The 26,596-nt window shown below is 40.9% G+C and overlaps 2 protein-coding genes across 2 annotated transcripts; one reads left to right on the top strand and one right to left on the bottom strand.

Annotated features, from left to right (window-relative positions):
* Positions 1-12,908: 12,908 nt before the first annotated feature.
* Positions 12,909-19,571, bottom strand: LOC119722142 (28S ribosomal protein S31, mitochondrial-like). The gene is made up of 7 exons (XM_038192188.1): positions 19,411-19,571; positions 16,419-16,718; positions 15,542-15,697; positions 15,017-15,208; positions 14,524-14,594; positions 14,071-14,232; positions 12,909-13,301 (listed from the first exon to the last, which is right to left on the bottom strand). Exons 1-7 carry the CDS (start codon positions 19,458-19,460, stop codon positions 13,042-13,044), a joined length of 1,191 nt encoding a protein of 396 aa, XP_038048116.1. The 5' UTR covers positions 19,461-19,571; the 3' UTR covers positions 12,909-13,041.
* Positions 19,572-19,808: 237 nt separating this feature from the next.
* On the top strand, positions 19,809-26,507 carry LOC119722141 (osteopetrosis-associated transmembrane protein 1-like). Its single transcript, XM_038192187.1, has 6 exons — positions 19,809-20,300; positions 21,075-21,174; positions 21,889-22,007; positions 22,445-22,552; positions 23,775-23,940; positions 24,958-26,507. Exons 1-6 carry the CDS (start codon positions 19,854-19,856, stop codon positions 25,062-25,064), a joined length of 1,047 nt encoding a protein of 348 aa, XP_038048115.1. The 5' UTR covers positions 19,809-19,853; the 3' UTR covers positions 25,065-26,507.
* The last annotated feature ends 89 nt before the right edge of the window (positions 26,508-26,596 follow it).

The following is a 26,596-nucleotide window of genomic DNA, read 5'->3' as shown; positions in this document are numbered from 1 at the left end:
AAAAAAACTACTTTGTTCAGATTTTGGGCGTCTGCACCCCTCTGAAAAAAAGGGCTTTCATTTTCTGCACAAATAAACCCGCCCTGCAAGAGCCGAATTATTGTCTGGCAGCCAATAATTCGAATTTTTGGAAGAAATGATTCAAGAACTCAGTTTTTGTTCAATGTCTCCTTCAAAAGCGAATAACTTTTATACTGCTAGGAAAATAACAACTGGAAAAAAATGGAGTTTTTTTGTATAGGGGAACAAATCGAAAATAGCATGGGGAATCATCTTTAATAATTATATACAGATACTTTAGATTTTACCGGCTATTTTTAAAACGTTTATCATTCGAATTCACCGTTTCCAATATTCAAATTCGTCAATTACCATTGATTTAGTGCACTTCCAATGTTTAATTTCGTCTTTTTTCGGACAATTTCAAATTCAGTTAAGGCGTATTTGATTTCGTCTCGTCTACGCCAAACCTTTTTTATTCAGAAATCAAATTCGTCTAGGCCTAATTGATTTATATAGACGAATTCGATCACTGCATGCTGCTATTCGGCAACAGCTTAGACGAATTTAATCTGTAATGACGAATATTCTCGACCCGGTGTCTAAAGAGGGTGACCAAACTTTGAATTTGAATGGTATAGTGACTAAGCTGGATTTGTTAAAAGCGTGTGAAATTTTTTTTGGACGAAATTGAATGTTACAGTCGGTGAATTTGAATGAAAAATGTTTTAAAATAGCCGGGAAACCCACATATTATGTGGGTTAAAAGGTTGACTGTTCCACGGCGTAACCTTTGTGTGCAACCACTATTGGCACTTTTTGCAAACCACGTGGTGGCAAACTATTGAAGGTCAGCGTTGCAAAAATAAAGAATATTTATTAATGTTTCCAAACAAATAACTGGGTTGTTGAACTTGAAAATACAAAACATAATCAACAAACGCCTCCAAAGACTGAATAAAAAAGGTCTTTTTCTTACATAATGAGGGTGTTAATATGCAATTTTGGGCAAAATCTGTTGCCAATCACGGCATACAATATTTGTGTCCTTGTGGCGGCCCATACAACATGGCAACCGATGTTTACAAACAGAAGAAAGGTCTATTGCTTTCTATTGTGTAAGATTCTTTCTTTTCCTTGATACTCGAGATTCGTTTTAATGGTTGTGTCACATATTTGATATAGTGTTAATGTATGTCGAAATGTATGGATATTTCGATATTTTGTTAACCACATAATAAGGAAAAATATAAAAGGCCATATAAGAGGGTAAATTTATACGCATTTCAGAAAGTTTTTTTTTTTGGTGCTTTAATACCAATAGCCCCAGTATACACGCCCAGGCCATATAATATCAGGGTATTCTTTTTTCCCCTGGACACTACCAAAGAGTGCATGCAACGGTGTTTTCATACACGATAGGATAGTACATGTGTAGGCCTAATATCTTTCCCGTATAATATTTCAAAGACGAACCACTGAAGCCAATCAACATAATAAAGGAAATTAATTTGACAGAAGTTTTTTAAACACGAAGACTAGTATCGACAAACCGCAGCCAACTTCTGATTGATTGCTCTTCTCTATCAGTTCGGCTAGAATTGTTCTGTTGTCATGACAACGCTGTCAATCTCTCCCTCCATACCCACAAAATGGATATTGAAAATGGATGGTCTGTATACCGAAAGAAAAAGGATTGTATAGCCGCCATGACTCACATAACCGCAGTTTGATTGCTAATCCGTCCCCATTGTGATGTGAAAAGGAAAAGTCACGGCTAAATCGGTACCACTGAAGCCATATCGGTCAGTAGAGAGTTTTAAGGGTTCATTTTTGTTGTGTCCCTATACGCTTCTGTACCTTCGTTCTATTCACCGGTTGAAATTCTGTCAAGTTCAGCGGAAGTTCCATTCATGGGTGCGGTCGGGCACCGAAGTTCGCGTCTTGATCATTCTGTAAACCAATTAAGAAAGAAGAAAATATTTTTTTAAATGACATGCAAAGTTAGGGTTAACGTACTTTTTTCCGCTGCGTACCTTTGATGCTGTGAATATCGTGTATGTGAACGCAGCCCCAAATGTTGCATTAAAACCAGACTTCTCTGTCATGGAATACATTTTGAGAAATTTAAAACATTTTTTGGACACTAGTGAAAATTTAAAAGTTGTAAGCAGTTTTTCCTTCATTTTTCAGTTCAACAACTAATTGCGAGTTATTGTTAACAAATAATTCCACAGTAACCATTTCATGTTTTGTTTCTATACATACCTCTGGAAGTTGCACATAAAGTGATAAATTCGTCAAAAAATTTGCTAATCACCAGAGGGCGTTCTTTCTTGTTTTTTAAACATTATAATGTTAGCGTCATTCCGAAAGAGCCAAACAGAGAAAACGAGTCGAAGCCCCCCCCCCCAAAAAAAAATTTGGCCAAAGCTATTGATTGGTCAATATGGCTGCCAGGTTTTTGAAATACAACAACGGGTTACGGAAGACCCAAAAGAAGGCGCCCACTGAATGCTCAGAATCTCGAGGTCAAGACGCAGTCTTGTTTTGCCCAATTAATCGCCGAATCTGTTCGAATATCATAGACCCTTGCTACGCAAGCCGGGATATTCCATAGACCACAATACGGACAGGGCATGCCGAAATGCCGAGGTAACATTCTCACCAACATTTCAGAACCAACATTTCTTCACAGTAGAGATTAACTTTGCATTGTGTGTTCTGCAACCTCATTCTTGTACTAGTTTATTTTTCTGAAGTCCGTGCGTTGGTCTTGCCTCATCCCGTTCAAGAAGTCATCCAACATCCTGATAACCTGCATTTCCACCGGCGCGTTCTTTGCCCTCTTTTCCCCACCACCGACGATTAACAACAAATTACAGCCACAGAATGACTCAATTTCAGAAATCAAAATGTCAAATCTTTCACTCTTTCCATTTCCCCTGAGGACCCCGAGTACAGGTGTTTTACCCGATACTTAAAAAAAAATCTGTCCTACGTGACCCTTGGAGATCAAACCCAACCGACGCAAACAAAAAAACGAGTAAAAACACAACTATAGACCCGTATAAAGAACCGTTTGGCGGGCTCATAAGTTATGACAATACGCGGCCTTTCAAACACTCTCTGCTATGCCTGGAGTTTTGTGTGAATCAGGCTGAACGCTGGTGACACTAACCGGTCCCGACCGCAGCGAAAAGTGTCGACATTGACTTCGAATTTCTGCGTCAGCTAGCTCTTTGTGACTTTCCTTGGCTCTTTTCTTGCCCAGTTTAACCGAACAAAAAAATCCCACCCTTTCGGTAAAAAAAGCGGTGAGCTCAGTCCCCAAGCACCGGAGCAAGATCGAGTTTATTTGGCCAGTGGATCAGAGCCAGCTCTAATCCCTACCGCCACCATCTCGCTCCGTCGTCCATTCATTCATCGGAGTTTTTCGGCCATTATTACCTGCACTACTCGCTCCGGTATTTAGAGATATTCACACCGCGCAGACTCCTTCGGGAATACGAGATTTTGAAGGGAGTCCGAGAAACAACACACGCGAATAACTCCAACCTGAACACTGGGGCAGCTTTTTTCCTTTAAAATAAAATCCCAGACTCGAATTGTGTTGCTACGAATAACAAGCCTTTAGCATAGTTTGCAAACCGATAGCTGGATCAAAAGTTTGCCGGTTTGTGAGGCATTCTCGCTGCTCGGTATTAAAACAAGACTTTTGTCGCGACAAAAAAGGGAGTTAACTTCATTTAAAGCAGGAAAAGTTGAGTGGCAAGTGTGAGAAGATTCACGAGGGAACGGAGAGAAATGTAATTTACTTTAAGTGGATCTGGTTGTATTTTTTTGACAAACTTATTAAATCATATTGATTAAGCATTGAACTAGATGCCTTTCGAGCTTACGTCTTTGAAGGTTGCAGGCAAGTAAATAGCCTTGCTCAAACTTACCTACGCCGGCCAAATCACGATTTGCATGCCCGTTAAATTCTCATTTTGTGGGCGGTAAACTTGAGGGTTTGTAAAAAAGATGAATGGAAGCCGTGCACAGGACTGTGAGCTTGTATTTTTGTGAAAGTTGGGTAAAATTGGGCCCTAAAAGTGCTCTATTTTGCAATGGAGCGTACGCATCATTTTTCAACATGGCGATGGGCTTCAGGACTATTTTAGGGGTGATCATCTTTGGATGGAAATCTCTCCCAAAATGTATCGGATTACTCCCCCCCCCCCCCCGCCAAAAAAAAATTGAACAAAAAATGAAAGATGATGAAATAAGCTTTCATTTGATGTGTGTCTCGAACACCTTTGAAAGTTGTGAGTATTTTTCCTGAATTTCAGAAGTGGGGGCATTTATCATTAGGGTTATGGCAGTTTATTTACTGGTCTGCAAGCTTAAGCATCTCTGGAGCTTAAATGATATCCGATAAATTAATAACATATGAATAAAGCCGCTTTGCACATTGTACATTGCGCATTCTACATTCACTGAACTGATGTTAAAATGTCCACCTATTTTCTTTTCCTCGTCACAACCGTCGCCAAGGTTTATGTTAATGGTCAAGCAAATATTTTCACATCCATATTTAACATACAACACTCAACAGTTACAACCAAGGCATCGCTTTGAGGCATGACCATTGACCGTTTGCATTCGGGTCATGGTTCTATAACCGGTTTTCAAACCATCGCTGGTCAGTTCGATGACCAACTAAAGACACCCTGGTCACTGCCCCCATAATGTCACTTGCCTGTGTCCTACATTTTTCAAAAGCATATTAGACAAACTCGGCCAATTAGAAAGCCACACAACCTTTTCAATGAGGCCCAGTTTTTCTACACACGCAGACAAAATCTTTACAAAAACTTAATTCACTTAGGAAAAACCGCAAAAAATAACCTTTCACACCTTGTTCCGCAGTTAATACTTTGAACAAATTACACTGAGTGGTTGATTTGCACCGAAAACACGTTACACCAGTCAATGACAAACTGCGGTTGTGACATTTCGGTGGCGATTATCAGTGATTGAATGAACGAGAAACTGAACGAGTAGCGCGCTGGTAAGAGCAGAGATCGGGGTTGTGGCTTGGGGAAAAATCGGTCATTTTGCGGTGGTGGTGGTGGTTCGTTTGACATAAACACGAGGAAACAGGAGATTCCAGAAAAAAAGTGCAATGACTAACGGAATGCCACTGATCTCAGGCCTTTGACTTTGCTGTCGTGTTGACTGCTAGTGAAAGTTCATACCTAAAACAATATTGAAAACGGGTGTTGTGTTTTAAATGAAGACACTGGATTCCAAACGTTAGTCTGAGCATCGATCAGACGCTCATGCACGTTTGTAGAGCCACCTACAAACGTCTGATATTGTTGTGAGCGTATACTCAAATACTACAATATATCCGTGCATGTACGTTTAATGCAACCCGCACGCCAGCCAATCGGAGCAGCCTGTAGAAGCTGTGACGTCATTTTGAGCGGAAATTCAGCCAAGGTTGTTGATTGGTCAATGAGCTGCCATGTTTTTGTCACGCAACATCGGGTTACCGAAGACACGATAGAAGGAGCCCGCTAAATGGTCAGAATCTTGAGGTCGAGACGCAGCAGTGTTTTGCATAATCTGCTTGCATATCATAGACTAATTCCACGTTTGCACATCTTGTAAACATCGAAGAATTTTCGATGCAAGAGGCACCTTGTTTTAAGGAATTTTCTGTTCGTGTCCAATGCAAATTCCTCGAATCTATCCCTGGTTTTTTACATTTTGTTGCAGTCGAAATTTGTCACCCTGTGCTATATGCGAGTTTCACCCTGAAATATATATATATAGATTCTGTTAAAATTGCTGTTTTTCTATAACAATGCAAAAAGTTATTCACTTCTGAATGAGACATCGAACGAAAAAATCCGCCCACGTTTAATGAGAATGATTTCTTTTAAACTTTCGAGTTATTCAGTTCGGCCCGCCGAAAATGTAGGCGGTACTTTTTTGTGCGTTAGGTGCGCAACGGTAACCAAAAATAAATGTTTTTATCATAGAGCCTATAGGGATGCAGACGTTTAAAATAGGGAAAATTGTACGTTTTCGTTAAAACAAAACATACAAATTGAAACACCATTAGTAAGAAAAGAAACTACGCCCCGTGACTCAATTAAGGATACTGCATGTCTGAAAGGGAACCTGCGAGAAATGGCGGTAAAGTGGAGAAATTCTTGCTAACTTTTTTACCGATGAACCGACTGCTTTTAAACCATAGCACTGATAAGGCATTTGTAATACCCACTGTTGCACTGCTTCCCAGTTTACCGATTGGGCGACAGAGTGTAAAATCCAATCCAACTCTTTATCGAATAGTGTTAAGTTATAGGATATAGCTTAAGAGTTTACGGCCAGAACAAAAATGAGAAGGAAAAAAAGGAGTCTTTTTTGTGGTGTTGTTTCGAATTCGGTTCTTTCACCGGGCACCCTTTTCGTTTAGCTAGACAAATAGCTTGGTGGCGTTTATGAGCCTCGAGCACTGCACGGTGTTTTCAATACGAGGTTAGGAGGCCTTATGTGCATGCGTTCTCCGCTATCATAAAACATCACGCTCGAAGAAAACAACTCAGTTTTCCCTTTCTGTTTTTTGCTTTCTTTCTTTCTTTCTTTCTTTTCACAGCCGACTTGAAGTGTTAATGTGATTGACACCTCTTTTTTTCATAAAGTATCCCCGCTCAGAATTTTTTCTGTCGGTTTTTTTTTAAGACGTTAAAAAGTTTGTGAAAGAGTCGGTGTCGGAGTGAAAAAGCCGCGAGGATTGTTGCAAGGGGGGAGAGGGGAAAAATGGCAAATCGATTGAAAAGGAGAAAGATAAAGAGGGTGAAAAAAATGGTGAAGTCTGTTTGGTTTTAGGTTCGTCCCTTGCGGGCTGTAAGGTACACGCACAAGTCAAACTCTACCTCAGGGGGGTTCGGTTTTAGGGAGCGTTTTTGTCAGGGGTTCTTGTGTCGGGTAAAGCTTCTAGCCGACCGTTGACTGCAGGTGGCTAGGCTAAACAACAAAACAAGTCGCTATGAAATAAACCGCCCAGGGGGAGAGCTACCCGTGTAGGCCCGAGTTGGGGGGATCAAGCTGTACCCTCGGACTAGCCACCGAAGCTGTGGTCTAAGGAGAAGAGCAAAGAAACTTAGAGGAGAATAGAGTCTCTGAGCTGCTGCATGCAACGGAAGGGTATCAAGACCTTGTATTGGTTTTATGCCACATGGCCATTGGAAGAAATATCCTAGTATGTCGTGCAATGGTCTGGACACATCAGGCAAAACCATACCACTTTTTCACAAATTCCATTTACGGTTAACTTAACATTGTTAGTCATCTTCTTTTTTTTTGTGGTGGTGGGGGGGGTGAGGGCTTAAGCGTTGCTAGTGTTTTGAAACCTGCAACTTCAGGCCTAAGTATGTCATCTCCCCATATAATGATAATGCATTATCTAGTTTAAAATTTTGCTTAAAAAAATATAGGCCTTATTCCGACGATCAGAAAGTAAATGCTGTCACGTCAATAGCTCCTAAAAACTATGACAAAGTATCTGAAATAAGCTACTGTGGGTGGCTTTTATCACATGATCATTATTTTTTTTGGCTATTAAAATAAATAAAAAAATTCATCACCCTAAAGTTGGTGATTTTCTTTTCCAAACGAAATTTAAAGGAATATAATGTCCTGCAACAAATACATTTGCTTGTTTGTTTTGCAGGCCTTAATAGTTATATAAAAAGTGGTTTTCAATGGCACGCTCCAGTTCAGAAATTGCGCACACAATTCAGAACGAATTAGGAGCGTCCCACTCTTAATTCAAAAGGTGAAATTAATTAATTGATTACTAGTCTTGTCACGGGATGATTTTTTTCGTGCGATGTCTCATTGGAAAGCTCATAACTAATGTAATGCTAGAGAATTATCATTTTAATTTGAAAAACTATTTGTCAAGGTGCCACACCCAAAAAGCAAATATACACCGACTTTAAGAAAGAGCACATAGGCCTACGGTAAGCCAAAGAAACTTTTGCGAAGGCCTAAGTCCGTGACACCTGGTAGAAAGACTATATTCCCTTCAAAAAGACAAAAAAATCTCCGAAAAACCGGCACCTGAGCTCGAGCCGAACAGGACAGTCTCTTGAGGGCCCAGTCCGGGAGACGAGGGCCGGGGATTTGGATAAGCCGGGCCCCCGGTCATTTTTCCAGAAGTTAATTGGCCAAGATTGGTTTCCCTGGAGGAGGCTGGAGCACTCCAGCGCCCCTGGCCCGGGATTATCCTCACCTTCTTCTAGTGATTCACTTGGGAGTAAAAACTCTTTAACAATGAGTGAGGGGGGGGGGAAACATTTGGGAGATTGCCTGTGCACAATAGCAGCCAGAAGTAGTTGAAGAAACGAACACAGTTTGTTGGAGTGCGCCCTCATTGACACCAAAAGACAGTTTCAAGGATTTGAAATTCGTCCGTATGCGTAAACTGCGATCAAAATATGGTGACCAACTTAGATGTCAAATGTGTCGAAGTTTTAGAGAGTGTGTATGTACGCACCTCTGACGATAGGTAGCCATTTTGAGGGTAGTTGACAACACGCGTGCGTATTTGCATACAGCAAATAATGGCGTCGGCGATTATGTCACATGTAAAGTAAGTTTTTCTTAAGACAAATCCCATTTTTTTCCCCGGTAATGCACCCTCATCAGACATTTTTAACTGGCACGGCCGATGAAACATATAAGCCCCTAGTGATGATTAACGTGGCGAACTTCGAGCTTCCCCCCGATTTTCCTCATGCAGTGTTGCCAAACCTCTTTGTTAAAAAACTTCAAATTCATTCAGTTAAATACTGGTATTATTTCCTTAATAATGCTTGTCGTTAAACTTTTGTGAACAGTTTCAATGTCATGAAATTTAGTCCGAAATTTAAAAACGGTTGCGTCCAGAAATTGGGCACAAATTCGGCCGAGAGTTCCCTAACGTGGCGCACTTGAACAAATCTCGGGAAATCACACGTTAACATTTAAGAATTTCTTTGATAAAAGTTGATAAATTCTGATAAATCATCATTATCTTCACTTACATACCCAACTACAAGTTTCTCAGTAACTTGTTTTCTTATCACTTTGGGCGCATTTCGGAAGGGTTCACTGTGCACTTCGAAATAAAAATCGGAAAATCACGTCAAAAACAGAAATTCCCTAGAACTTTGTAGCAAGTACTTAAACTCAAGATTTAACCGGAATGTTAAGGGCTTGATGAAATTTCACTTACTGTGAAATTTGAGGTAAAAATATTGCTCTAGCAAGACACTAGAGGCGAAAATCAAAGTGCGCCACGTCAGGGGCCGCACTACTTAGGGCCATCAACAGTACAGATTGATAAATAATGGGTGAAACAAACAAACAGACAGACAGACGTGTAAACAAGCGGACGAAGTCACAAGCCCACGGGTATGAATTCCAATATTTCAAAGGAGTCCCGCCATGTTTGATATCAACATCAATCACCCATACAAGACGTCTGTTTATACAAACCACGATGCAAGACTCCCGTAATCTTCTGTAAACACTGCAGAAGATGTCACGGCATCTCTTCAGAATCCATCCTATTTGTTGGAGGAAAGTGGAGTAGGCCTATTGGTTCTGAAGAGACCGTCTAAGATGTTCTGGGAGGGTGCGTGTTTGCTCTCAGCTGTACGAGTGGTTAAGAGGAGGACTTTTATGGGGAATTGTACGCCACCTGTGAGGCTGCCTCGGTTCCAAGTAGCACATATAGTTTCTATTAACTCAATGCACTTTTAACACTAGTGACGTCAGTTCTATTCTCATTGTTCAGATGTTCTAACCATGTTGACATAATGCCTGCCTGCACGCTTAATCATGTGTCAGTGTAATGCCGTTCTTATCGGAAGCTCGGCCATGACCAACATGAAAGCGGTGCAAAGCAGAAGACGTCTTAAATCTTAGCTCTTTGCTGATCCCAGAGGGCGAGACTATTTCCCTCTTTGTACTTGTACTAACTGTCCGACTGCCACCCGTGAGCCGGGCAGTGCAATCGTATAGGGTTACCGCGTAACGCCAATGAATGGGCCCAATCCGTCCCATTGTGTTGACCAGATGCATGAAAAGACTTCCAGTGAATAGCCATTCTGAATCAATGGAATAGAATTGTATTCGTTTTGGAACCAGCTTTGCCATGTTTGCCGAATCTTGTTAAATGTGTAATAAGTAAAACATTAATAAATTTAAACTTTTTTGGCAAATTTACGCAATTCCCAGCCCCTTGGTTCTGAAACCCACTGCACTACCTCAGGCCAACAATCCCTTCGTCAAACCATAGAGCATGGTCAGACCTACAAGGACGCGTAACAGAGTTCCGCCTACTGAAGAAGAAACGGAACCAGTCACATTCTTTTGCGATCACTTCAAAGTTTCGCCAACCTTTCATGGACAACATGACACACTACATTCCTCCCAAGTACTTTCGAAATCGATGGAAATGATAAGGTATTAACTGATCAAGATGCATTTGTAACGGATTTACTTTTGGGGGGGGGGGTGTCAGATTCTGGCTCCGAAACTTTTATCTCCACCGACAGTTTAGAAAAATTCTTATCCTAGTTGTCCCTCTCTTAACACCGATCAGAGTACCTCTTCCTCACCCATCATTACCCCTTCAATTTATCAAATACCCCTTTTACTTCGGTCATTGTTTGGGAGCAGACACTCCTTACATCTAAGCATGTTTGCCCCGTGTATTTGTAACCCTTTTGTGGCCCGCTCTCACAGCCCGGCGCGGTGCACTCGAAAGTAGAGAAGCTGCCTTAAAAGTGTGGAGATTAAAAGTCAGGCCAAGATCTGTTGAGACGATTTCGGTCACATATTACCACGATTTATCATAATCATCATTATCCTTTTCCTGTTTATTGTCTTCCTGCTACCGCGATCCACCAGCCTTTGAAGCGGATCCGTACGGGGAGCTCACCGCGTTTGGCCCGGTGCGTGGATGGACTTGCCCGGTGACCAGGTGCGTTTTTGCCTTTTCCGCTAGCCGCGGAGATATTTCCCGAGGCAATCCTATCACAGGCTATTGGATTGTACTCGGGGATTACACGACTCTTGAACGGCAGCATGAAAGACTCGGCCGCCCGGGCTAGGAAATTCCTTGGGTCGTTTCTTCTTCATCTTGGGATACTCAAGTGGGATTTAAAATCACTCGAGTCAAGAAGGTGATGGGATGCGGGGAAGGAGGGAGCTTTTAATCCCCAAGACAAAGCTTGACTCTCCTCGATGACTTCGACAATCACTTTAAGATTTGTTTGAATCTGGATGGTTAAACTGACGCAGAAAGGGATCGTTCTCAGGAAAAAGGTGGGCCTATCTAGAGTGACAATGAAGGTGATGTCAAATTCGTCACTGTGACATAAGGACCAAGGAAAACTCTAGCCCCATAAATGTGGCCAATTTACTGAACTACCTCCGTAAATAAAGGCCACACTTGGAACATGTACCCGAAAATGTAGAACTTTGTCAAGTTTTGATTTTCATAGTTGGACTTTGTAGTTTATATATGCTTTAGAATCACACTTACCCTCTTATAGCGAAAGCAAAGAAGTTCGGCATTTTCAGAAGTCTAATTTTTGTGTAATCCCCAGGTTCATTTGCACACGTTTGCGTATCTAAACTCCAACACTAAATTATACAAAAAAAATAGACGTCTGAAAAATGCCGAACTTCTTTTCATTTATGGGGCAAGGAAAACTCCAAAATTTCTTGTAAGTCTAGCTCCCAACTTCCAATCCAACAGATGATTCCTGACCTTTGGGTCAATAGTGTGTTGCTATCACAAAATGTTGTCCTTTTTAAAAACTTGGTTATGTCGGTAGTATTTTACAAAATTTAAACAAAACAGAATTGAAACAATTTTTCTTTACAAACAGGACAATCGATTGTTTTATTAAAAATGACATTTGGGTCGCATATACTTTTTTTATGAAGCAGATGCATAAGCACCAATACAAAACAGGGCACTCCCTCACTTGGTGTTCATGAAATATCAACTACAGCCAAAAACTCACAGTCGGCCAGCATTTGTCTAAACAGCGCCCTCTGTTAAAACAGGTGACACTTTGTTACCAGAGGTTCATCATGTGGATAGATAATTATACCAGAAAGTGTGACTGTTAGGGAGTTACAAATATTACTTTTTGTGCTGGTCCCAGAGGGCTAGCCTAGTGTCCTCTTTGTACCTTGAAAAACTGACTGACTGACCGACTGACTGACAGTCACTTGAGAGCAGGGCAGTGCTATTGTATAGGATACCCTGTGATGCTAATGGATGGGCTAAATCCAGCCCACTGTGAATACCAATGCATGAAATGACTTTCAGCGAATAACCTTTCCAAATCAATTGAACAGAATTTCAGCATTCTGGGCAAAGCTCTGCTGGTTGCAGACCAGTAAATAAACTTCCATAGACCCCAATGATAAATGCTCCCACTTCAAAAATTCGGGAAAAATACTCACAACTCTCCAAGGTGTTCGAGACACACATCAAGTTCAAGCTTATTTCATCATCTTTCATTTTCTTTTCAATTTTCGGGAGGTCAACTGATGACTTTTAGGAGAAATTTCCATCTGAAGATGATCTCCCCTGAAAATAGTCCTGAAGCCCATCGCCATTTTGAAAAACGATGCCTACACTCCATTGCAAAATAGAGCGCTTTTAGGGTCCAAATTACATCCAAATTACACAGAACTGCAAGCTCCCAGTCCTGTGCACAGCTTCCACCCATATTTTTTTACAAACCCTCAAGTTCATGGCCCACAGCATGCTCAAATACCGAAGATTTTGAGGGCATGCAAATCGTGATTTGGCCGGCGCAGGCAATTTCGGACCGATTTACTGGTCTGCACCCTGCTAGGCCTGCCTTGCCCTGTTTGGTCAACTGGTGGCAGTATACACCTCAGACGGCCCCACAAGGGCTGAGATGGTTAAACCGTTAGATAATTCGCTCTCCATAACTAAGTTTATTACAAAGCCGTTTCTCTGGCCTCATCTGCTCGATCTGCCTCCACAGCCTCTCTGATGACGTTCTCCCGCTCCTTGAAGTACGTCTTGAACCAGTGGATGTGGTCGTGCTTCTGTTGGACGGTCAGGTAAGGATTCTGGCTGAGTCCCAGGCAGACGAGTTCCATGAAGGTTTGGATTGCCTCAACGGGAGGCAGGTCCTCAAGAAGATGGTCGAAGAAGATGTGCTCGTGGAAGGGTACTTGTTGCTCCTCCTCAAGACCTTGAGGAAGACACAGATCAAAATTAGAGAGAAACAATCACAGAAATGTCATTTCAGGCTCCTGTACGAGAACTTAAGAGGGTGAGCGATGCCTATTTTTAAGGCATATAGGATCATTTGCTTTTCATGCATCTTGTTCCTTTCCAATAATAACACCACTCAAAATCCAAACAAGAATGTTCAAAATCAAACGTGTTGAAGGGAAAAATGTTGCAACCTGACACCACTTTTTTCTTCATATATCATCTCAATGAAGGTCAGTCATTGCAAAAATGATGATAAGACATGAATCTGGGACTGAGAAACATTTCCAATTTTGTTAGGAAATATTTAGAAAATTTCCTCGACTCTCCATAGAGTTTGTACACAACCGCTGAAGTGGCGTCCGGTTGCAACATTTTTTCCGTGTTAAAGTTTCAGGGACTCAGTGGATATTACACGTTTCTTTTCGAGAAAACGGTGAAAAACCATGGACAAGTTTTTATTTGATCAGTCACGAAACAGGATTTCGTCTATAGCACTCGGTGGCGGCGATTTCTTGTCAAAATTGGATGGACGGGAAGTAGCAACTTGTTCCAGGGTTGCATCAAACTTGAAAAGTTAACGGATTGAAACAGGAGCAATAACATCTAAAGATTGACTTTTACTGTCAACTTGAACAACTCCACAGTGTAGTCAATGGAAAATGCAATCTATTTGGACTTGTAACAAGTTGTTTCCAATACTATTTGGATCGGCAAGACTTTTGAAATGTCAGTCCTAAACCCACCTTGTTCATTGTCGATTGGGTAGTGCCATGTCTTGCCTTCTTCGGTCCATTTCATCATCTCATCGAAGCCGCTGTTGATTGTAGAATACGTCAATTGCTTCAGTTGTTTGTCTCCTTCTTTGTCCCACAGCGATGGTACGGGTGATTCCCCTTCAGCTAACACTACAAGAAGTCAGAGGAAATAACAGCGTTAATCACTTAATTGCTTGATGATTTCTGTAAAGTCATATTTTTAGTCTCAGAAACAAAATTGGCATGAAAACTGATACATGAAATCAAGGCAGATGAGTACTTGTCACTTGTCACTTTTTTTGTAAACATCTCCTATTTCAGAATGTGTTCAATGGGTTGTCTTTTGCTTTCGTAGAAGTACACTTCGTAATGTCAATATGACTGTAGATGATGTATGGCGCCCTCTGTTGTTGACCATTCACGACAAAAAGCAGTGATTACCTTGTGCGTCTTGAGTGTCATCTTTTGGTGGTGTAAATATGTTCAATCTACTGCGGTCGAATAGTGTTTTCCTGTTGATGATAAAGACATGAGAAAAATATTACCCATCTTCGTTTTCGATTTTGAAGCTTCTTTTAATTCAATTTCAAAGGGCCCCATTCACATCCGAAATCTTGGTGTTGGAAACGGATCTATGGTGGTTTTAGGAATACCTTTCACACTGGCTAGAATCCAACATGGGTCTTCATGGGTCCGGCGCTCTACACGAGTCAAGTCCAACCCCGGTCAAATCCAACCCGGATCAAGTCCAACCTGGGACAAATCCAACCCGGGTCAAATCCAACCCGGGTCAAATCCAACCCGGGTCAAATCCAACCCGGGTCAAATCCAACCCGGGTCAAATCCAACCCAGGTCAAATCCTACCCGGGTCAAATCTAAACGGCGGACTTATGAGAGGACACCCCCAAAACAGATATTGTCCAAGGTTCTTACTTGTGTTGTCGTCTGATTGTCTCCCTTTGTTTCTGACCTCGGCTTGTCTGATCCTCAAGCTGTGTTTCCCCAGTCATTTCAAATCCGCTCCCGAAGGCACCCGCCAGCGCTCGTTCGTCGAGGGACCTCGTTCGGTCGCGCTCTCTCTGGATGGCAGTTTGCTTCTCGACTTTGATGCCGGACAAAATCGAACTACAATCGGAGAGAAAACAAGACAAAATGTTGTACTTTATAGCAAACGAGGGGGAGTGTGGCTGAATGGTTAGGATTCGTAGCTCGTGATTGCAGGGTCAGGAGTTCGAATCCAGCTGCTTGGGTGTCCTTGGGCAAGCCACTTCACCCTCACTGGCCTCTCTCTACCCGAGTACAAATGGTACGGACGTCTCTGGTCTAACTTATGAATGACCTGTGGTTACTTGTGACTGACTTCATAACAACAATACCTCGGGTAACGCCAGTGCCTCGGGTGTAAGAAAACGCTGTGTCCCATATCGCAACCATCGACAACCAACAACTCGTACCCACCTTACTGCCTCCACATCCCCCTGTTTCCCTGCTGCAGTTGCCTCGTCGTGTTTCCGTAACTGCTTCAGCAAGTCGGACTCGACCACCTCCTTCTCCGGGAAGATCTGGGCAACCACTTTGGCCGTCTCTACCACCATCTTCTGAACATCCTCGGGTCTAGATGTGTTTCAGAAGAAATTATGGCCCAAATCATCAAAACGTTCACAGCGATGGTGCATTGTTTGGGCAGCTCATCTTACTGCTTGGAATCAGTTCAACTTGGCAAGTTTTGACATGACTGCAGCTAGGGTTGCAAGCCAAGGTAATCATCTTTTTAGATGCAACCACACCGACAGTCTTCAAGTTCATAATTTTAAATACCCATTATTATTGAATAACTTTGACCTTTTATACCATTCATTCACACTGTACAGTACCACTGTGTAGACCATCACCTTTACAGTAAAATGCCAAATAGAGGAGAGGCTTGACTAGAAAGTCTCAACTCGTTGTCAGATACAGGTAGCCATAGACTGTTTCCCAGATACCACCATCTCTGTGGTCCCGTGGCAATCTCAGGGGGTATTTCACCAAAAATATGTCCCATCATGCTTAGGAGACTATTGCATGATGGGACGTAGTTTCAATGAAATGCCCCCTGAGCATACCACAAAGATGGGGGTACCTGTGGAACAGTCCAAGGGTGTGTGTGTGTGTGTGTGGGGGGGGGGGGGGGGGTTCCTTGGTTACCTTCGCCAGAGGAACTGAGCAACAATTTATTCTGAGTTCCAAACTCAATTTGATAACTTTTATTTGTTTAGGGGTGGAGGGGGTGGTGGTGGTGGTGGGGGGGGGGGGGGGAACAGGGAATCTGCCCATGAAACTTCTCCATCCTCACTTCTTAGTCTTAGCACCAGCATCAGATCCACCCTCGTCTGCAGCCTTCTTCTGGCCCAGCAGGTCACGGAAATCAGCCGCCGCCGACCTCAGCCTCGCTGAACTCCCGACCTGAGACGACACGTTCCTCTCAACCTTTAACCCCGTCAGGGTACTCAGGAGATTCTTGGCTGCTGACGGTCTTTCAGCAGGAGCATCGTCTTCTTTCTCTTCGGTTGAGTCATATCTACGGGCGGATGTACTCAAAGGCCTTGACAGCGATGATATCCTTGCCCGCACTGGAATCAGGCTTTTCAGAGCTCTGTTGGGGAAATAGGGATAAGAAAATAATTATATTAATTTAACAATAGTACTTCTTCTTAGTAGGCGGGGTTCTACGCGCTTGCTTCCTATTATCTTTTTAAGTATCCTGACGCCACTTAACTAATGTAAGAACTATGAAATAGTTGTGATACTTATCTTAGCTGTGAAGGAGGCCCTCTAGTGACGGCACAAACTTGTCTGGTCACCAGAGGGCCCTTTATAAATTGATATTAACATGGCAAACTGCGATATTGAAGCAAAAGTTTTCCCTGAAAATCTCTCTTACAGTGTTCACAATTATGAAAGTTTATCATACGAGCCATTAGTTAAGATGACAATTTCATCGTTTACATGTTTGTTACGTGATATCAGGATACTTCGTTCTTTCTGAAAATGTTGTTTAAATGTTCACAGTTGCTATGGTTACGGCAGTCGACCATCTAATTCTCTGACTGGACAATATGCAACATCAAGATCTTTGGCACTTGGAACCAGACTATCAACTGAATGGTTCTGTCAGCTTTATTTTCCTTTTTAAAAAAATTCTCCAAAGCCACGATCGCTAAGGAAAAAAAAAAAAAAAAATCTACTTCAATAAAAAGTAGCATTTGATTTAAAATATATTTAAAAGTAAAGAAAACTATCACAACAACAAAAGGAAAAATAATTTTCAAAGCACGGACTCGAACTCGACACCTTTGGCATGGTAGTCCAATGTTCAACCAATCAAGCTACCAAACCGCTCTGCTCTGGTTGGAATTTTGATGGAAGGGTTTTATGTGATACAGAATGGCATTTGGCAATGTTTTTTTGCAATGCCGTAATGACAGCCACTATGCCATGTTTGTTAAGTGGCCTCATATTTAAATACTACATTTTTTTGGCTTTGTACATTTTGATGATCTGCTTCACAACTCATCAGACCTCCTAAGGCTACGCGCTCCTATTTCTGTGCACTCGCCTTAAAGTTATGTTTTGCAAGGCGTGCATCCTAAAAAATGACATACTTTCACTGGGATCGTATCCTTTGATGCACGAACTTTAACCAGCAGCCAAAATAAATGTGGAAATGGAAGGCTTTGCTGGGAATTCAGGCAAAAAATGAGAAACATCGGCATTTTCTAGCTAATTACTAAGTACAAATGCAGGCAGATGCTTCTGGGCCTGCAGAAGTCGAAAATATGACCGAAAGGTGACCTTTCTTGGTCTCCCAATATCGTCAGTATTAAAGTTAAGATGTCAACAATAAGAATTTGCAGTTTCTACAAGGGTGTAAAACTTACGGTGCAACTAAAAAAAAACATTTCTTCTAATATTTTGGATTTTTTTTGGTCATAAAGTTTAAAATCCGACATCTTAAAAACTGTCTCTGTTGATTGGGACGATCAGAATAACAATATCATTTGGATCTACATTTAATAGGTAAATAGGCCTATGTATTTAAGCTGTTTATGTAAATATGCAAATATAGGCCTTTGTATAAATCTCCAAAATGGGATATTGAAAATAATCTTGAAATCACGAAAAGTGTATTGGACTATTGGCATTGAAAAAAGAAAGGAAAAAGAAAGAAAATATGTTTGAAAAGCTCAGGAAATATATTTTCCTAAATCCAACAAGTCAAAGTTATTTAAAAAAAGTGTTTATATTGAGTTACATGAACCGGACAGCACATATTTTTCATGAAGCGTATCCTGCGCAGAATTAGGCACGGTTTGGAATTCCCCGAATGCTGCCACAAATACAGAGATTTTGCTTTGCTAATTGGTATTCGGTACAGTGGATGATCGTAAATTCGTAAGACAACAATATAAGTTTTGTTGAGGAAAAGAGTGGTTGCTTTGCTATTTTGAGCTACTTGGTTGCAAAGCCTTATCTGCGCAGAAATAGGAGGATGATCCTCAAAATAAAGTTTGTATAGTCGTGTTCCCTAACGTGGCGCACTTCGAAGCTTACCCAAATTTCCTCGTGTAGTGTTGCCAAACCTTTTTGTTGACAAACCTCAAATTCATGCAGTGAAATACTGGTACTTTTACCTTATTAATGCTTGCTGTTTAACCTCTGTTAACAATTTTGGTTTCATAAAATTTAAGCCGAAATTAAAAAACGGTGGCGTCCGGAAATTGGGCACAAATTGGCAGAGTGTTCCCTAACGTGGCGCACTTAAATAAATCTCAGAAAATTCCAAATTAACATTTAAGAATTTCTGTAAACTTGATAAATTCTGATAAATCATTATTATCTCTACCTACATACCCAGCCAGATGTTTGTCACAAAATTATTTTCTTATTTTTCGGGGCATTTTCAAAGGGTTCACTTTGCACTTGAAAATAAAATCGGAAAATCACGCCAAAATATTTTTTTCTTTTAACTTTGTAGCGGGTAAATAAACTCGCGATTTATGAACGGGAGTGTTTATGAGTTGATAAAATTTCACTTTCTGTGAAATTTCAGTTAAAACTTTTGCTCTAGCTAGGCGCTACAGGCGAAAAATCAAAGTGCGCCACGTTAGGGGCCGCGCCACGTTAGGGTACATCAACAATATTTTTCAACCAGACCTCTCAACAGAGGGCGCTATTTGCTGTTATCTGTGTGCATGCACTTTCTGAAGTTTTTCATTCACTAACACCGGGCCAAATTTAAGCTACTTGTATAACTTTTAAAATTATTATGAACTACAGTTACTTACTCATTTTGTACACCATAAAAAATTGGAACCCTTCGCCAAATTCTACTCATGATTACGCTTTTACGGCAAAATGAAATAACTGTGAGTGCGTTATGTGTAAATCGCTACACTATCGTCATCGATCGCACAACACTCAATTGGCAAGGTACTAGACCAGCCACATGCAAACTGAATGCAAAAGCGCCCTTCGTTTCTGAGTATCTGACTAAATATTAGTCTTTGTCATTACGTACAATTTATTAAATGATATATATGTTTTAAAAATCTACTTGAATGAAAATTTATTGTAAAAAAATATTTTAATTACATGGCCTCAATTTTTTTATGTTATTATATTTTAAAATTTGTATATAATTTGTTATATAATTGATTAATTTATATACTGTATATTTTAAAGAGCAAAAACATGCGAAATTGTGATTGTCAATATTGCGGAAGTTTTGATGCGCCATTCGAACACAAAAATGTCTATAATATTTGTTGTTTTGCTCGGTTTTCTCGCTACCCACACTTGTAGTGCAGACAAGAACCCTGTGCCTGTGCCTGTTGTCACTGATAGGAATGATTTCGTTTCAAATATCACGGAAAGCGAAAACCTCGAGTTCACTTCAACCGGCAAGGGAACGCCTACCGGTCATGCCGGTACATCAGCTGAGCGAACAACTGCGGTCGTGACCGACGATGGCTTCTTATTTCCCGATGGAAAATCCACCTATGCGCGCTTCATCCCGGCTCTTAGCTGTGACTGCCGCCGACTCATGGAGGAATATGCAAGGTTCTCATCAAGTTTTATGCACTGCGCCCTGATACACGCCAAACCATTGTTGGTGTGTGAAATGTGTGTGGCTAAGTATAAAGACGCGGACAAGAAATTCCGGGAAATTGAAAAGGTAAACTAAAAATAAGACTTGTACAAAAAAAAGATTTATCCTCGACCCTCCTAGTCTGAGTAACTAGGACTCTACGAATCACCTTTTTTAACATTTGGAGATGGTCATGCGATCGCCTGACCATGTCCGAATGTTAAAAAGGCGATAAGTTGGGTCCAAGTTACTCGGACTACGACCCTCCATAATCTGCACAGGTAATGCTTGCAACGCGCACGCGATGTCACACACAAATGGAATGTGAGTGCGTGGAAAAAGGACCGCATAGCTTTAGGGGGTCTGATGATACTTCAATAATTTATTTTAAGAATATACATATTTTGAGAAATTAAATTAAAAAAATTCTCATCTTCAGTATTCAAGTTTATAATTTATCCAAATGGTAAATGACCTACTGATGCTCTTCTATCGTTATTGGAATAGATTCATAGTTATTATTATAAAATGTTATGTTGCAAATCCTGTGTTAAAAAAAACATGTTAAGGCTTCTGTTAAAAGAGCCACTACATTTTATGTATTAATCTTTGTTGGACACGAAACATAAACATAAACGTAAAATATTAATTGAAATAGAATGATTTGAATCCATTTATCTGAAAATAAATAAATAAATAAAACATGGATTTTTGAGAATGGTAATGTTTGAAATCAATATCAAAGTACTACATCCTTAATAAAAGTAGCCCAGATTTGTTTGAAACCTCATCAATCAGAATTCTAACAACGATTTCTTGATGTGTTGCCTTTGTTCTTTTTTCTTTATCTTCCAAACTCAGTCGACCTGTGATAGCAGTTTACTGAGCTCTGATCGTGTGCAGATTCTGAGAGAAACTCATGAATTTGTCAAGAAGCTATGGGTGAAGGGAAACTGTGGAAGTAAGAATTTTCATATTATTTAATGGTATTTTACGTTATTGGTTTCGGAGCTATCTAAAATGAAGTTTGTTCACCATTGTTATGCCATAATTACCTCCGCCACGGAGGTTATGTTTTCACCGGCATTGGCTTGTGTGTTGGTTGGTTGGTTGGTTGGTTGGTTGGTTGGTTGGTTGGTTGGTTGGTTGGTTAGTGTGGGTTTGTCTGAAAACAGGATTTGCTCAAAAACGTTCTGGACGGAGTTTTATGAAACATTTTTAAGGGGTGGTCCTTGGTACTTTGATTAGATTTAGGAAGTCATCTCTGTCAGTGAATTTTCAATTTTTAAGTTCTGTTTTAACAGCCAAAACTCTTTTTTATTTTGGGCACCTGCAACCCTCTCAATAAAAAAAAATAGGGGGGGGGGGTTGCCTGAGTTATTGGCAGTCCACAAATAATTGGAAATTTGTAAACTTTTTCCATCACTAAATTGGGCAGATTATTGTATTTTATGTTTTATTCAACAGAGAATAACTTCTGTATTGCTTGAAATATAGCAGTTAAAATAAACAGGGTATGCAGCACGTGAATAGCTATTTAACATTTCCGTGTTAGCAAAACTTTCAGTTGTCCTAAGTCTGACATCAAAGATAGAAAAAGAGAAACAGCTGTTTATTTCGGTGAGTTTGAAAAGGTTAAGAGTGAGGAAAAGTTGTTATTGTTTGTGTGTGGCAGATTGCTTCAAGGACATGAAAAATTGCAGTGGCAGTCACAATGAAGATTGTCAAGTAACGGAAAAGGTTTCAAAATTCCAGAAATACAACAACGAGACACTGGACTGTTTTGCTGCCATAGTAAGTTTATCTGATTAAATTGTTGATTTGAAGATTTTCAACTAAATCACTATGGAAAACTGACTAGGTGCATAATAATTTTTGAAAGTTGAGCGAAGTAATTGACTGGCGCTGGGTTTGAAACTGCATCCTCTGGATCACCGTTCTGGTGCTCTACCAACTGAGCTATCCAGCCTATGTTGGTGGTTCCCCATTTTATGTGCTAGTCAGAAGCCATAAACCTGTATATATGCCATGTTAGCCAGGGATCACGCTCAAAGTTATACTAGCAACATTAACAAAGCTGCAAACGTAGGTAATATTATAAACGGAGATCACTCAAAGAGGTTGAGACTTATTACAAATCACTTTTTGATTTCTACTCTAATAATTCAATTCAATTCAAAATGGATATTCCTCACTTAACCTGACCGTATGTACCTTTTGTTCCTGGACAGAACGATCACGATGTGTGCAAGAACTGCTCTGAGATTTACGGTACGCTGAGCAAGTTCTATGCATCCATGGGAAACGTTGAGGAGATCTGCATGGACTGTGTGGAACTGGTAAAGAAATAGAGCCATCCATTAGGCCCCGCCCACTGCACATGTTTAATAGACCGATCCATTAGGCCCCGCCCATTGTGCATGGTTAATAGACTGATCAATTAGGCCCTGCCCACTGTGGATGTAAAGTAGAAGATCCATTAGGCCCCATCTACTGCGCATGTTTAATAGACCGATCCATTAGGCCCCACCCACTGCACATGTTTAAATAGACTGATCACTAAGGCCCCACCCACTGCGCGTGTTCAATAGACCGATCCATTAGGCCCCGCCCACTGCGCATGTTTAAATAGACTGATCACTTAAGCCCCACCCACTGCACATGTTTAATAGACTGATCCATTAGGCCCTGCCCACTGCGCATGTTTAAATAGACTGATACTTAGGCCCCATCCACTGCGCGTGTTCAATAGACCAATCCATTAGGCCCCGCCCACTATGCATGTTCAATAGACCGATCCATTAGGCCCCGTCCACTGGCATGTTCTATAGACCGATCCATTAGGCCCCGCCCACTGGCATGTTTAATAGACTAATCCAAATTAGGGTAGCATAAAATGGCACGACAGTAGAGCGCGTGATGAATATGCATGACTATGACGTCACTAGAAGCTCATGAGTAATATATCACGCACGGTACTGATAGATATACATGTAGATGTACACTGTATGTGCTGCATCCCACCGATGATATCACATTTAACAAGTCCTCTTTCTACTGTCGCGCCGCCTCCTCTAGTGTCGTCCCACTTGATGATCATCGGTAAGTGGGACGACGCTAGAGGGTGGCGGCGCGACAGTAGAAAGAGGACTTGTTAAATGTGATATCATCGGTAAGTGGGACGACACTAGAGGGTGGTGGCGCGACAGTAGAAAGAGGACTTGTTAAATGTGATATCATCGGTAAGTGGGGCGACACTAGAGGGTGGTGGCGCGACAGTAGAAAGAGGACTTGTTAAATGTGATATCATCGGTAAGTGGGATGACACTAGAGGGTGGCGGCGCGACAGTAGAAAGAGTAACGTCATAGTCATGCATATTCATCACGCGCTCTACTGTCGTGCCATTTTATGCTACCCCAAATTAGGCCCAAGCAAATACCAACAGAGTACCAGTCAACAGCAATGACTAGGCCTATTGCAAGACAGTTCAACTGGTAATGTTCTTTTTTTAGCACAATTCAGCTCTACGTAATTTTTGTTTTCCCATTGAACACACGCAGATGAATAGCACACGGAAAGAATGGAGTACTATATACAACTGCACCCGTATCAGGAGGGACATTGTCTCCATTGTTGCTATCAGTGTCTTCTTCTGTTCCTTGCCTCTCTTCTTCTACGTTGGTTCCAAAATGCACACTGCGAAGACTGAGCACAAGCTCGTGAAACGTAAGCAGTTATCCCCCAATGGGGGTATTACCACCCCCAAGCAGGGTAAACATCCCCATTCTGGGATAGTTTGTATCATCCCCAATCAGGATATTATTCCTTCCTTGATAATTAGGATATTCCATTCTAAGGATAGGCCATTCCTATATCAGGACTTTCCATTCCCACACGGGAATAGATTTTCAAACCCACCCCAATCAGGATATTGTACCCCAATCAGGATACAGTATTCCCACTCTGGGTATATCATTCCCAATCAGAATTTTCCATTCCAATTTGGGGATAATTAATCTCAATTATGATAATTGAATAATTGAATTATCCCAAACCCCAAATAAGCTGTGTGATTAATTTAATCAATTAATATTGATAAGCTTAACACCAACATCAATAGTAATCATCCATTGGAATAGTCGGTTAATGTCTTAGTCACTGTGGCTCAGACTTTGCTGTACCGCCCCAAACCGCCCCAAATCGCCCTGCCCGTTACTCCCTGTAGCCAGTGGCGTCACCAGACTTTTCAGTCTTGGGGGGCACAGGGGGGGGGGGCACCAGCATTTGATGGGGGGGCACTTAGGTGGATACGGATCGCCGTTCTGGGGGAGGGGTCTAAGGGGAGGGGGTGCCCCCCTCCCCTTTGGAAAATTTTCACATACGGAGGATGGGCGAGATGCAAAATGGTGCCACATTTGATGCTAAATTCGATCTGAAGATATCTCCAGAAATTGCTATTTTTGAGGTCATGATTTTAACAACGCGCAGAATTTTTTTTTTACCAACCCAAATCTCAGATGGGGGGGGGGGGGGGCACTCGGGGGGGGCACTAGGTTTTCCAGGGGGGGCACGTGCCCCTGGCCCCCCCTTGGCGACGCCACTGCCTGTAGCACCCGAAACCCCCCAAGCACTCTATGGTGCTATAGATTTATCTGTGAGTAAAAACAATGTAATACAATGTAGTACAGTTGCCAATGAGTTAAAGTGTGCAAAAAGTATTCATGTATTTTTCCCCACATACAGAGAACCGACTGATAAAGTCCAACCAGCGACCTCGACCCAAAGTGGCTGCGCTACCAGCACATAGGGAGGCCTACCTAACGAACGACAGCTCATGCAACTCTATATGAGATGCACTATCATCTAGCACACCTAGATCTGTGATGCTGATTGGTCAACTACATACCTGGCCATATACATGTAGTACCAGCCCCATGGTGCGACAAAATTATTTACTCCTTTCTTTCATGCACCTTTGTCTTTACGATAGCAGAGGTTGTATATTTTTATCTTTTGCAGTCAGTACTTGTAAATTGTGATGCAAATTTATTTATCATAAACTTGCATTCTGTTGCCTTGTTGTATTTGTTGATTTCTAAGGTGAAACGAGTCCGTAAGCATGGAATGTCTCCAAAGTTGAAAGGTCACTATTAAAGTGTTACTCATGTCGTCACACCGTTACCACAAAGTGACACTAACATCGAAAAAGCAATATTTTGCAATTTCAATTTTTTTCCCGTCAAAAAGGGGTTTTGCATTTTCACGAAGTAACACAAATATCATGTGATTTGCGCGACTCACTTCTGGCGTTTTCACGAAGTAACGCCAAGCCCATAGCTAATACACACGGGTAGCATCACTTCGTGAAAACTCGAACACAGCGTTTTCTGATATTTGAGTTTTCACGCAGTGTACTTATGATTAATTAGTTTGATAACTCATTAATAATTACTTTGTTCAACAAAACTCATACATTAATGTGTCATTCAAGATCTCAGCTTTCAGACAATGCAACAAAATATGAAATTTGAGGCTAAAATGATATTCAGATCACCAATTTCAAAACATTTTCCACTTTGCGGGGGTTAAGGTAACTGTGTGGTGTCGGTGACGATGCATGGTGCCATTCCGTGCCAATGTTATTTACGGGAAAAAAAAGCCTAAAAGCAGGCAATTGCAACACATAGAAAATCCCAGATTTTTTTCCGAAAATTTGGACAAATATGCAAATATTGTTAGCCCATCCCACAAAAAAGAGGGGGAGGGCCCTCCCCTCTTTTTGTGGATAAAATTTCTATGACTAAAGAGAGATGATGAATTTTTACTCATTAATTGTTGCATTTATAAAATATTGAATCTTTGTGCTGACTTTTTTACTCAGAAATAATCTAAACAATTTTGTCATGATAATCTGTAGTATAAACATAAACTGCCTTCCAAATTAAAAAGTTAATATTTTTTACAAAATTACTGTGCTGTGATAAAATTGACATTGGTAAACAGTGCGCACATCTATTTTGTCAAAAGGGCTGGATCAGTAATGTGCTTATTTTTAATACTTGGGGGGAAAACTTGAAATGACTTTTTGGGACATACTTTTTGTTTTTTTCCCACGAATACCAAGATATATTTATTGCTTTAAAAAAATCTGAAATATTAGTCTGGCACATCAGGCAAGTTTAAAGATATTTACTTGTTCTTTTATTTCACACTATCATGTATATATGCAAACTTTACATTTATGTACATGCTAATAATAAAATAAACATTGATTAATTTTGATGAAAACTGAATTGGAATAGCAAGTCTTTATTTATAACAGCTTATAGGAATTATTCTTTACAACTACTTGAAGTGATATTTTCAGTTCATAAAGTTCAGC

This window comes from Patiria miniata, unplaced genomic scaffold (assembly GCF_015706575.1).
Source record: "Patiria miniata isolate m_02_andy unplaced genomic scaffold, ASM1570657v1 HiC_scaffold_14, whole genome shotgun sequence".
Classification (NCBI taxonomy): Eukaryota; Metazoa; Echinodermata; class Asteroidea; order Valvatida; family Asterinidae; genus Patiria; species Patiria miniata.
Note: the sequence above shows the minus strand (reverse complement) of the source record. Positions and strands in the feature narration are given on the sequence as shown.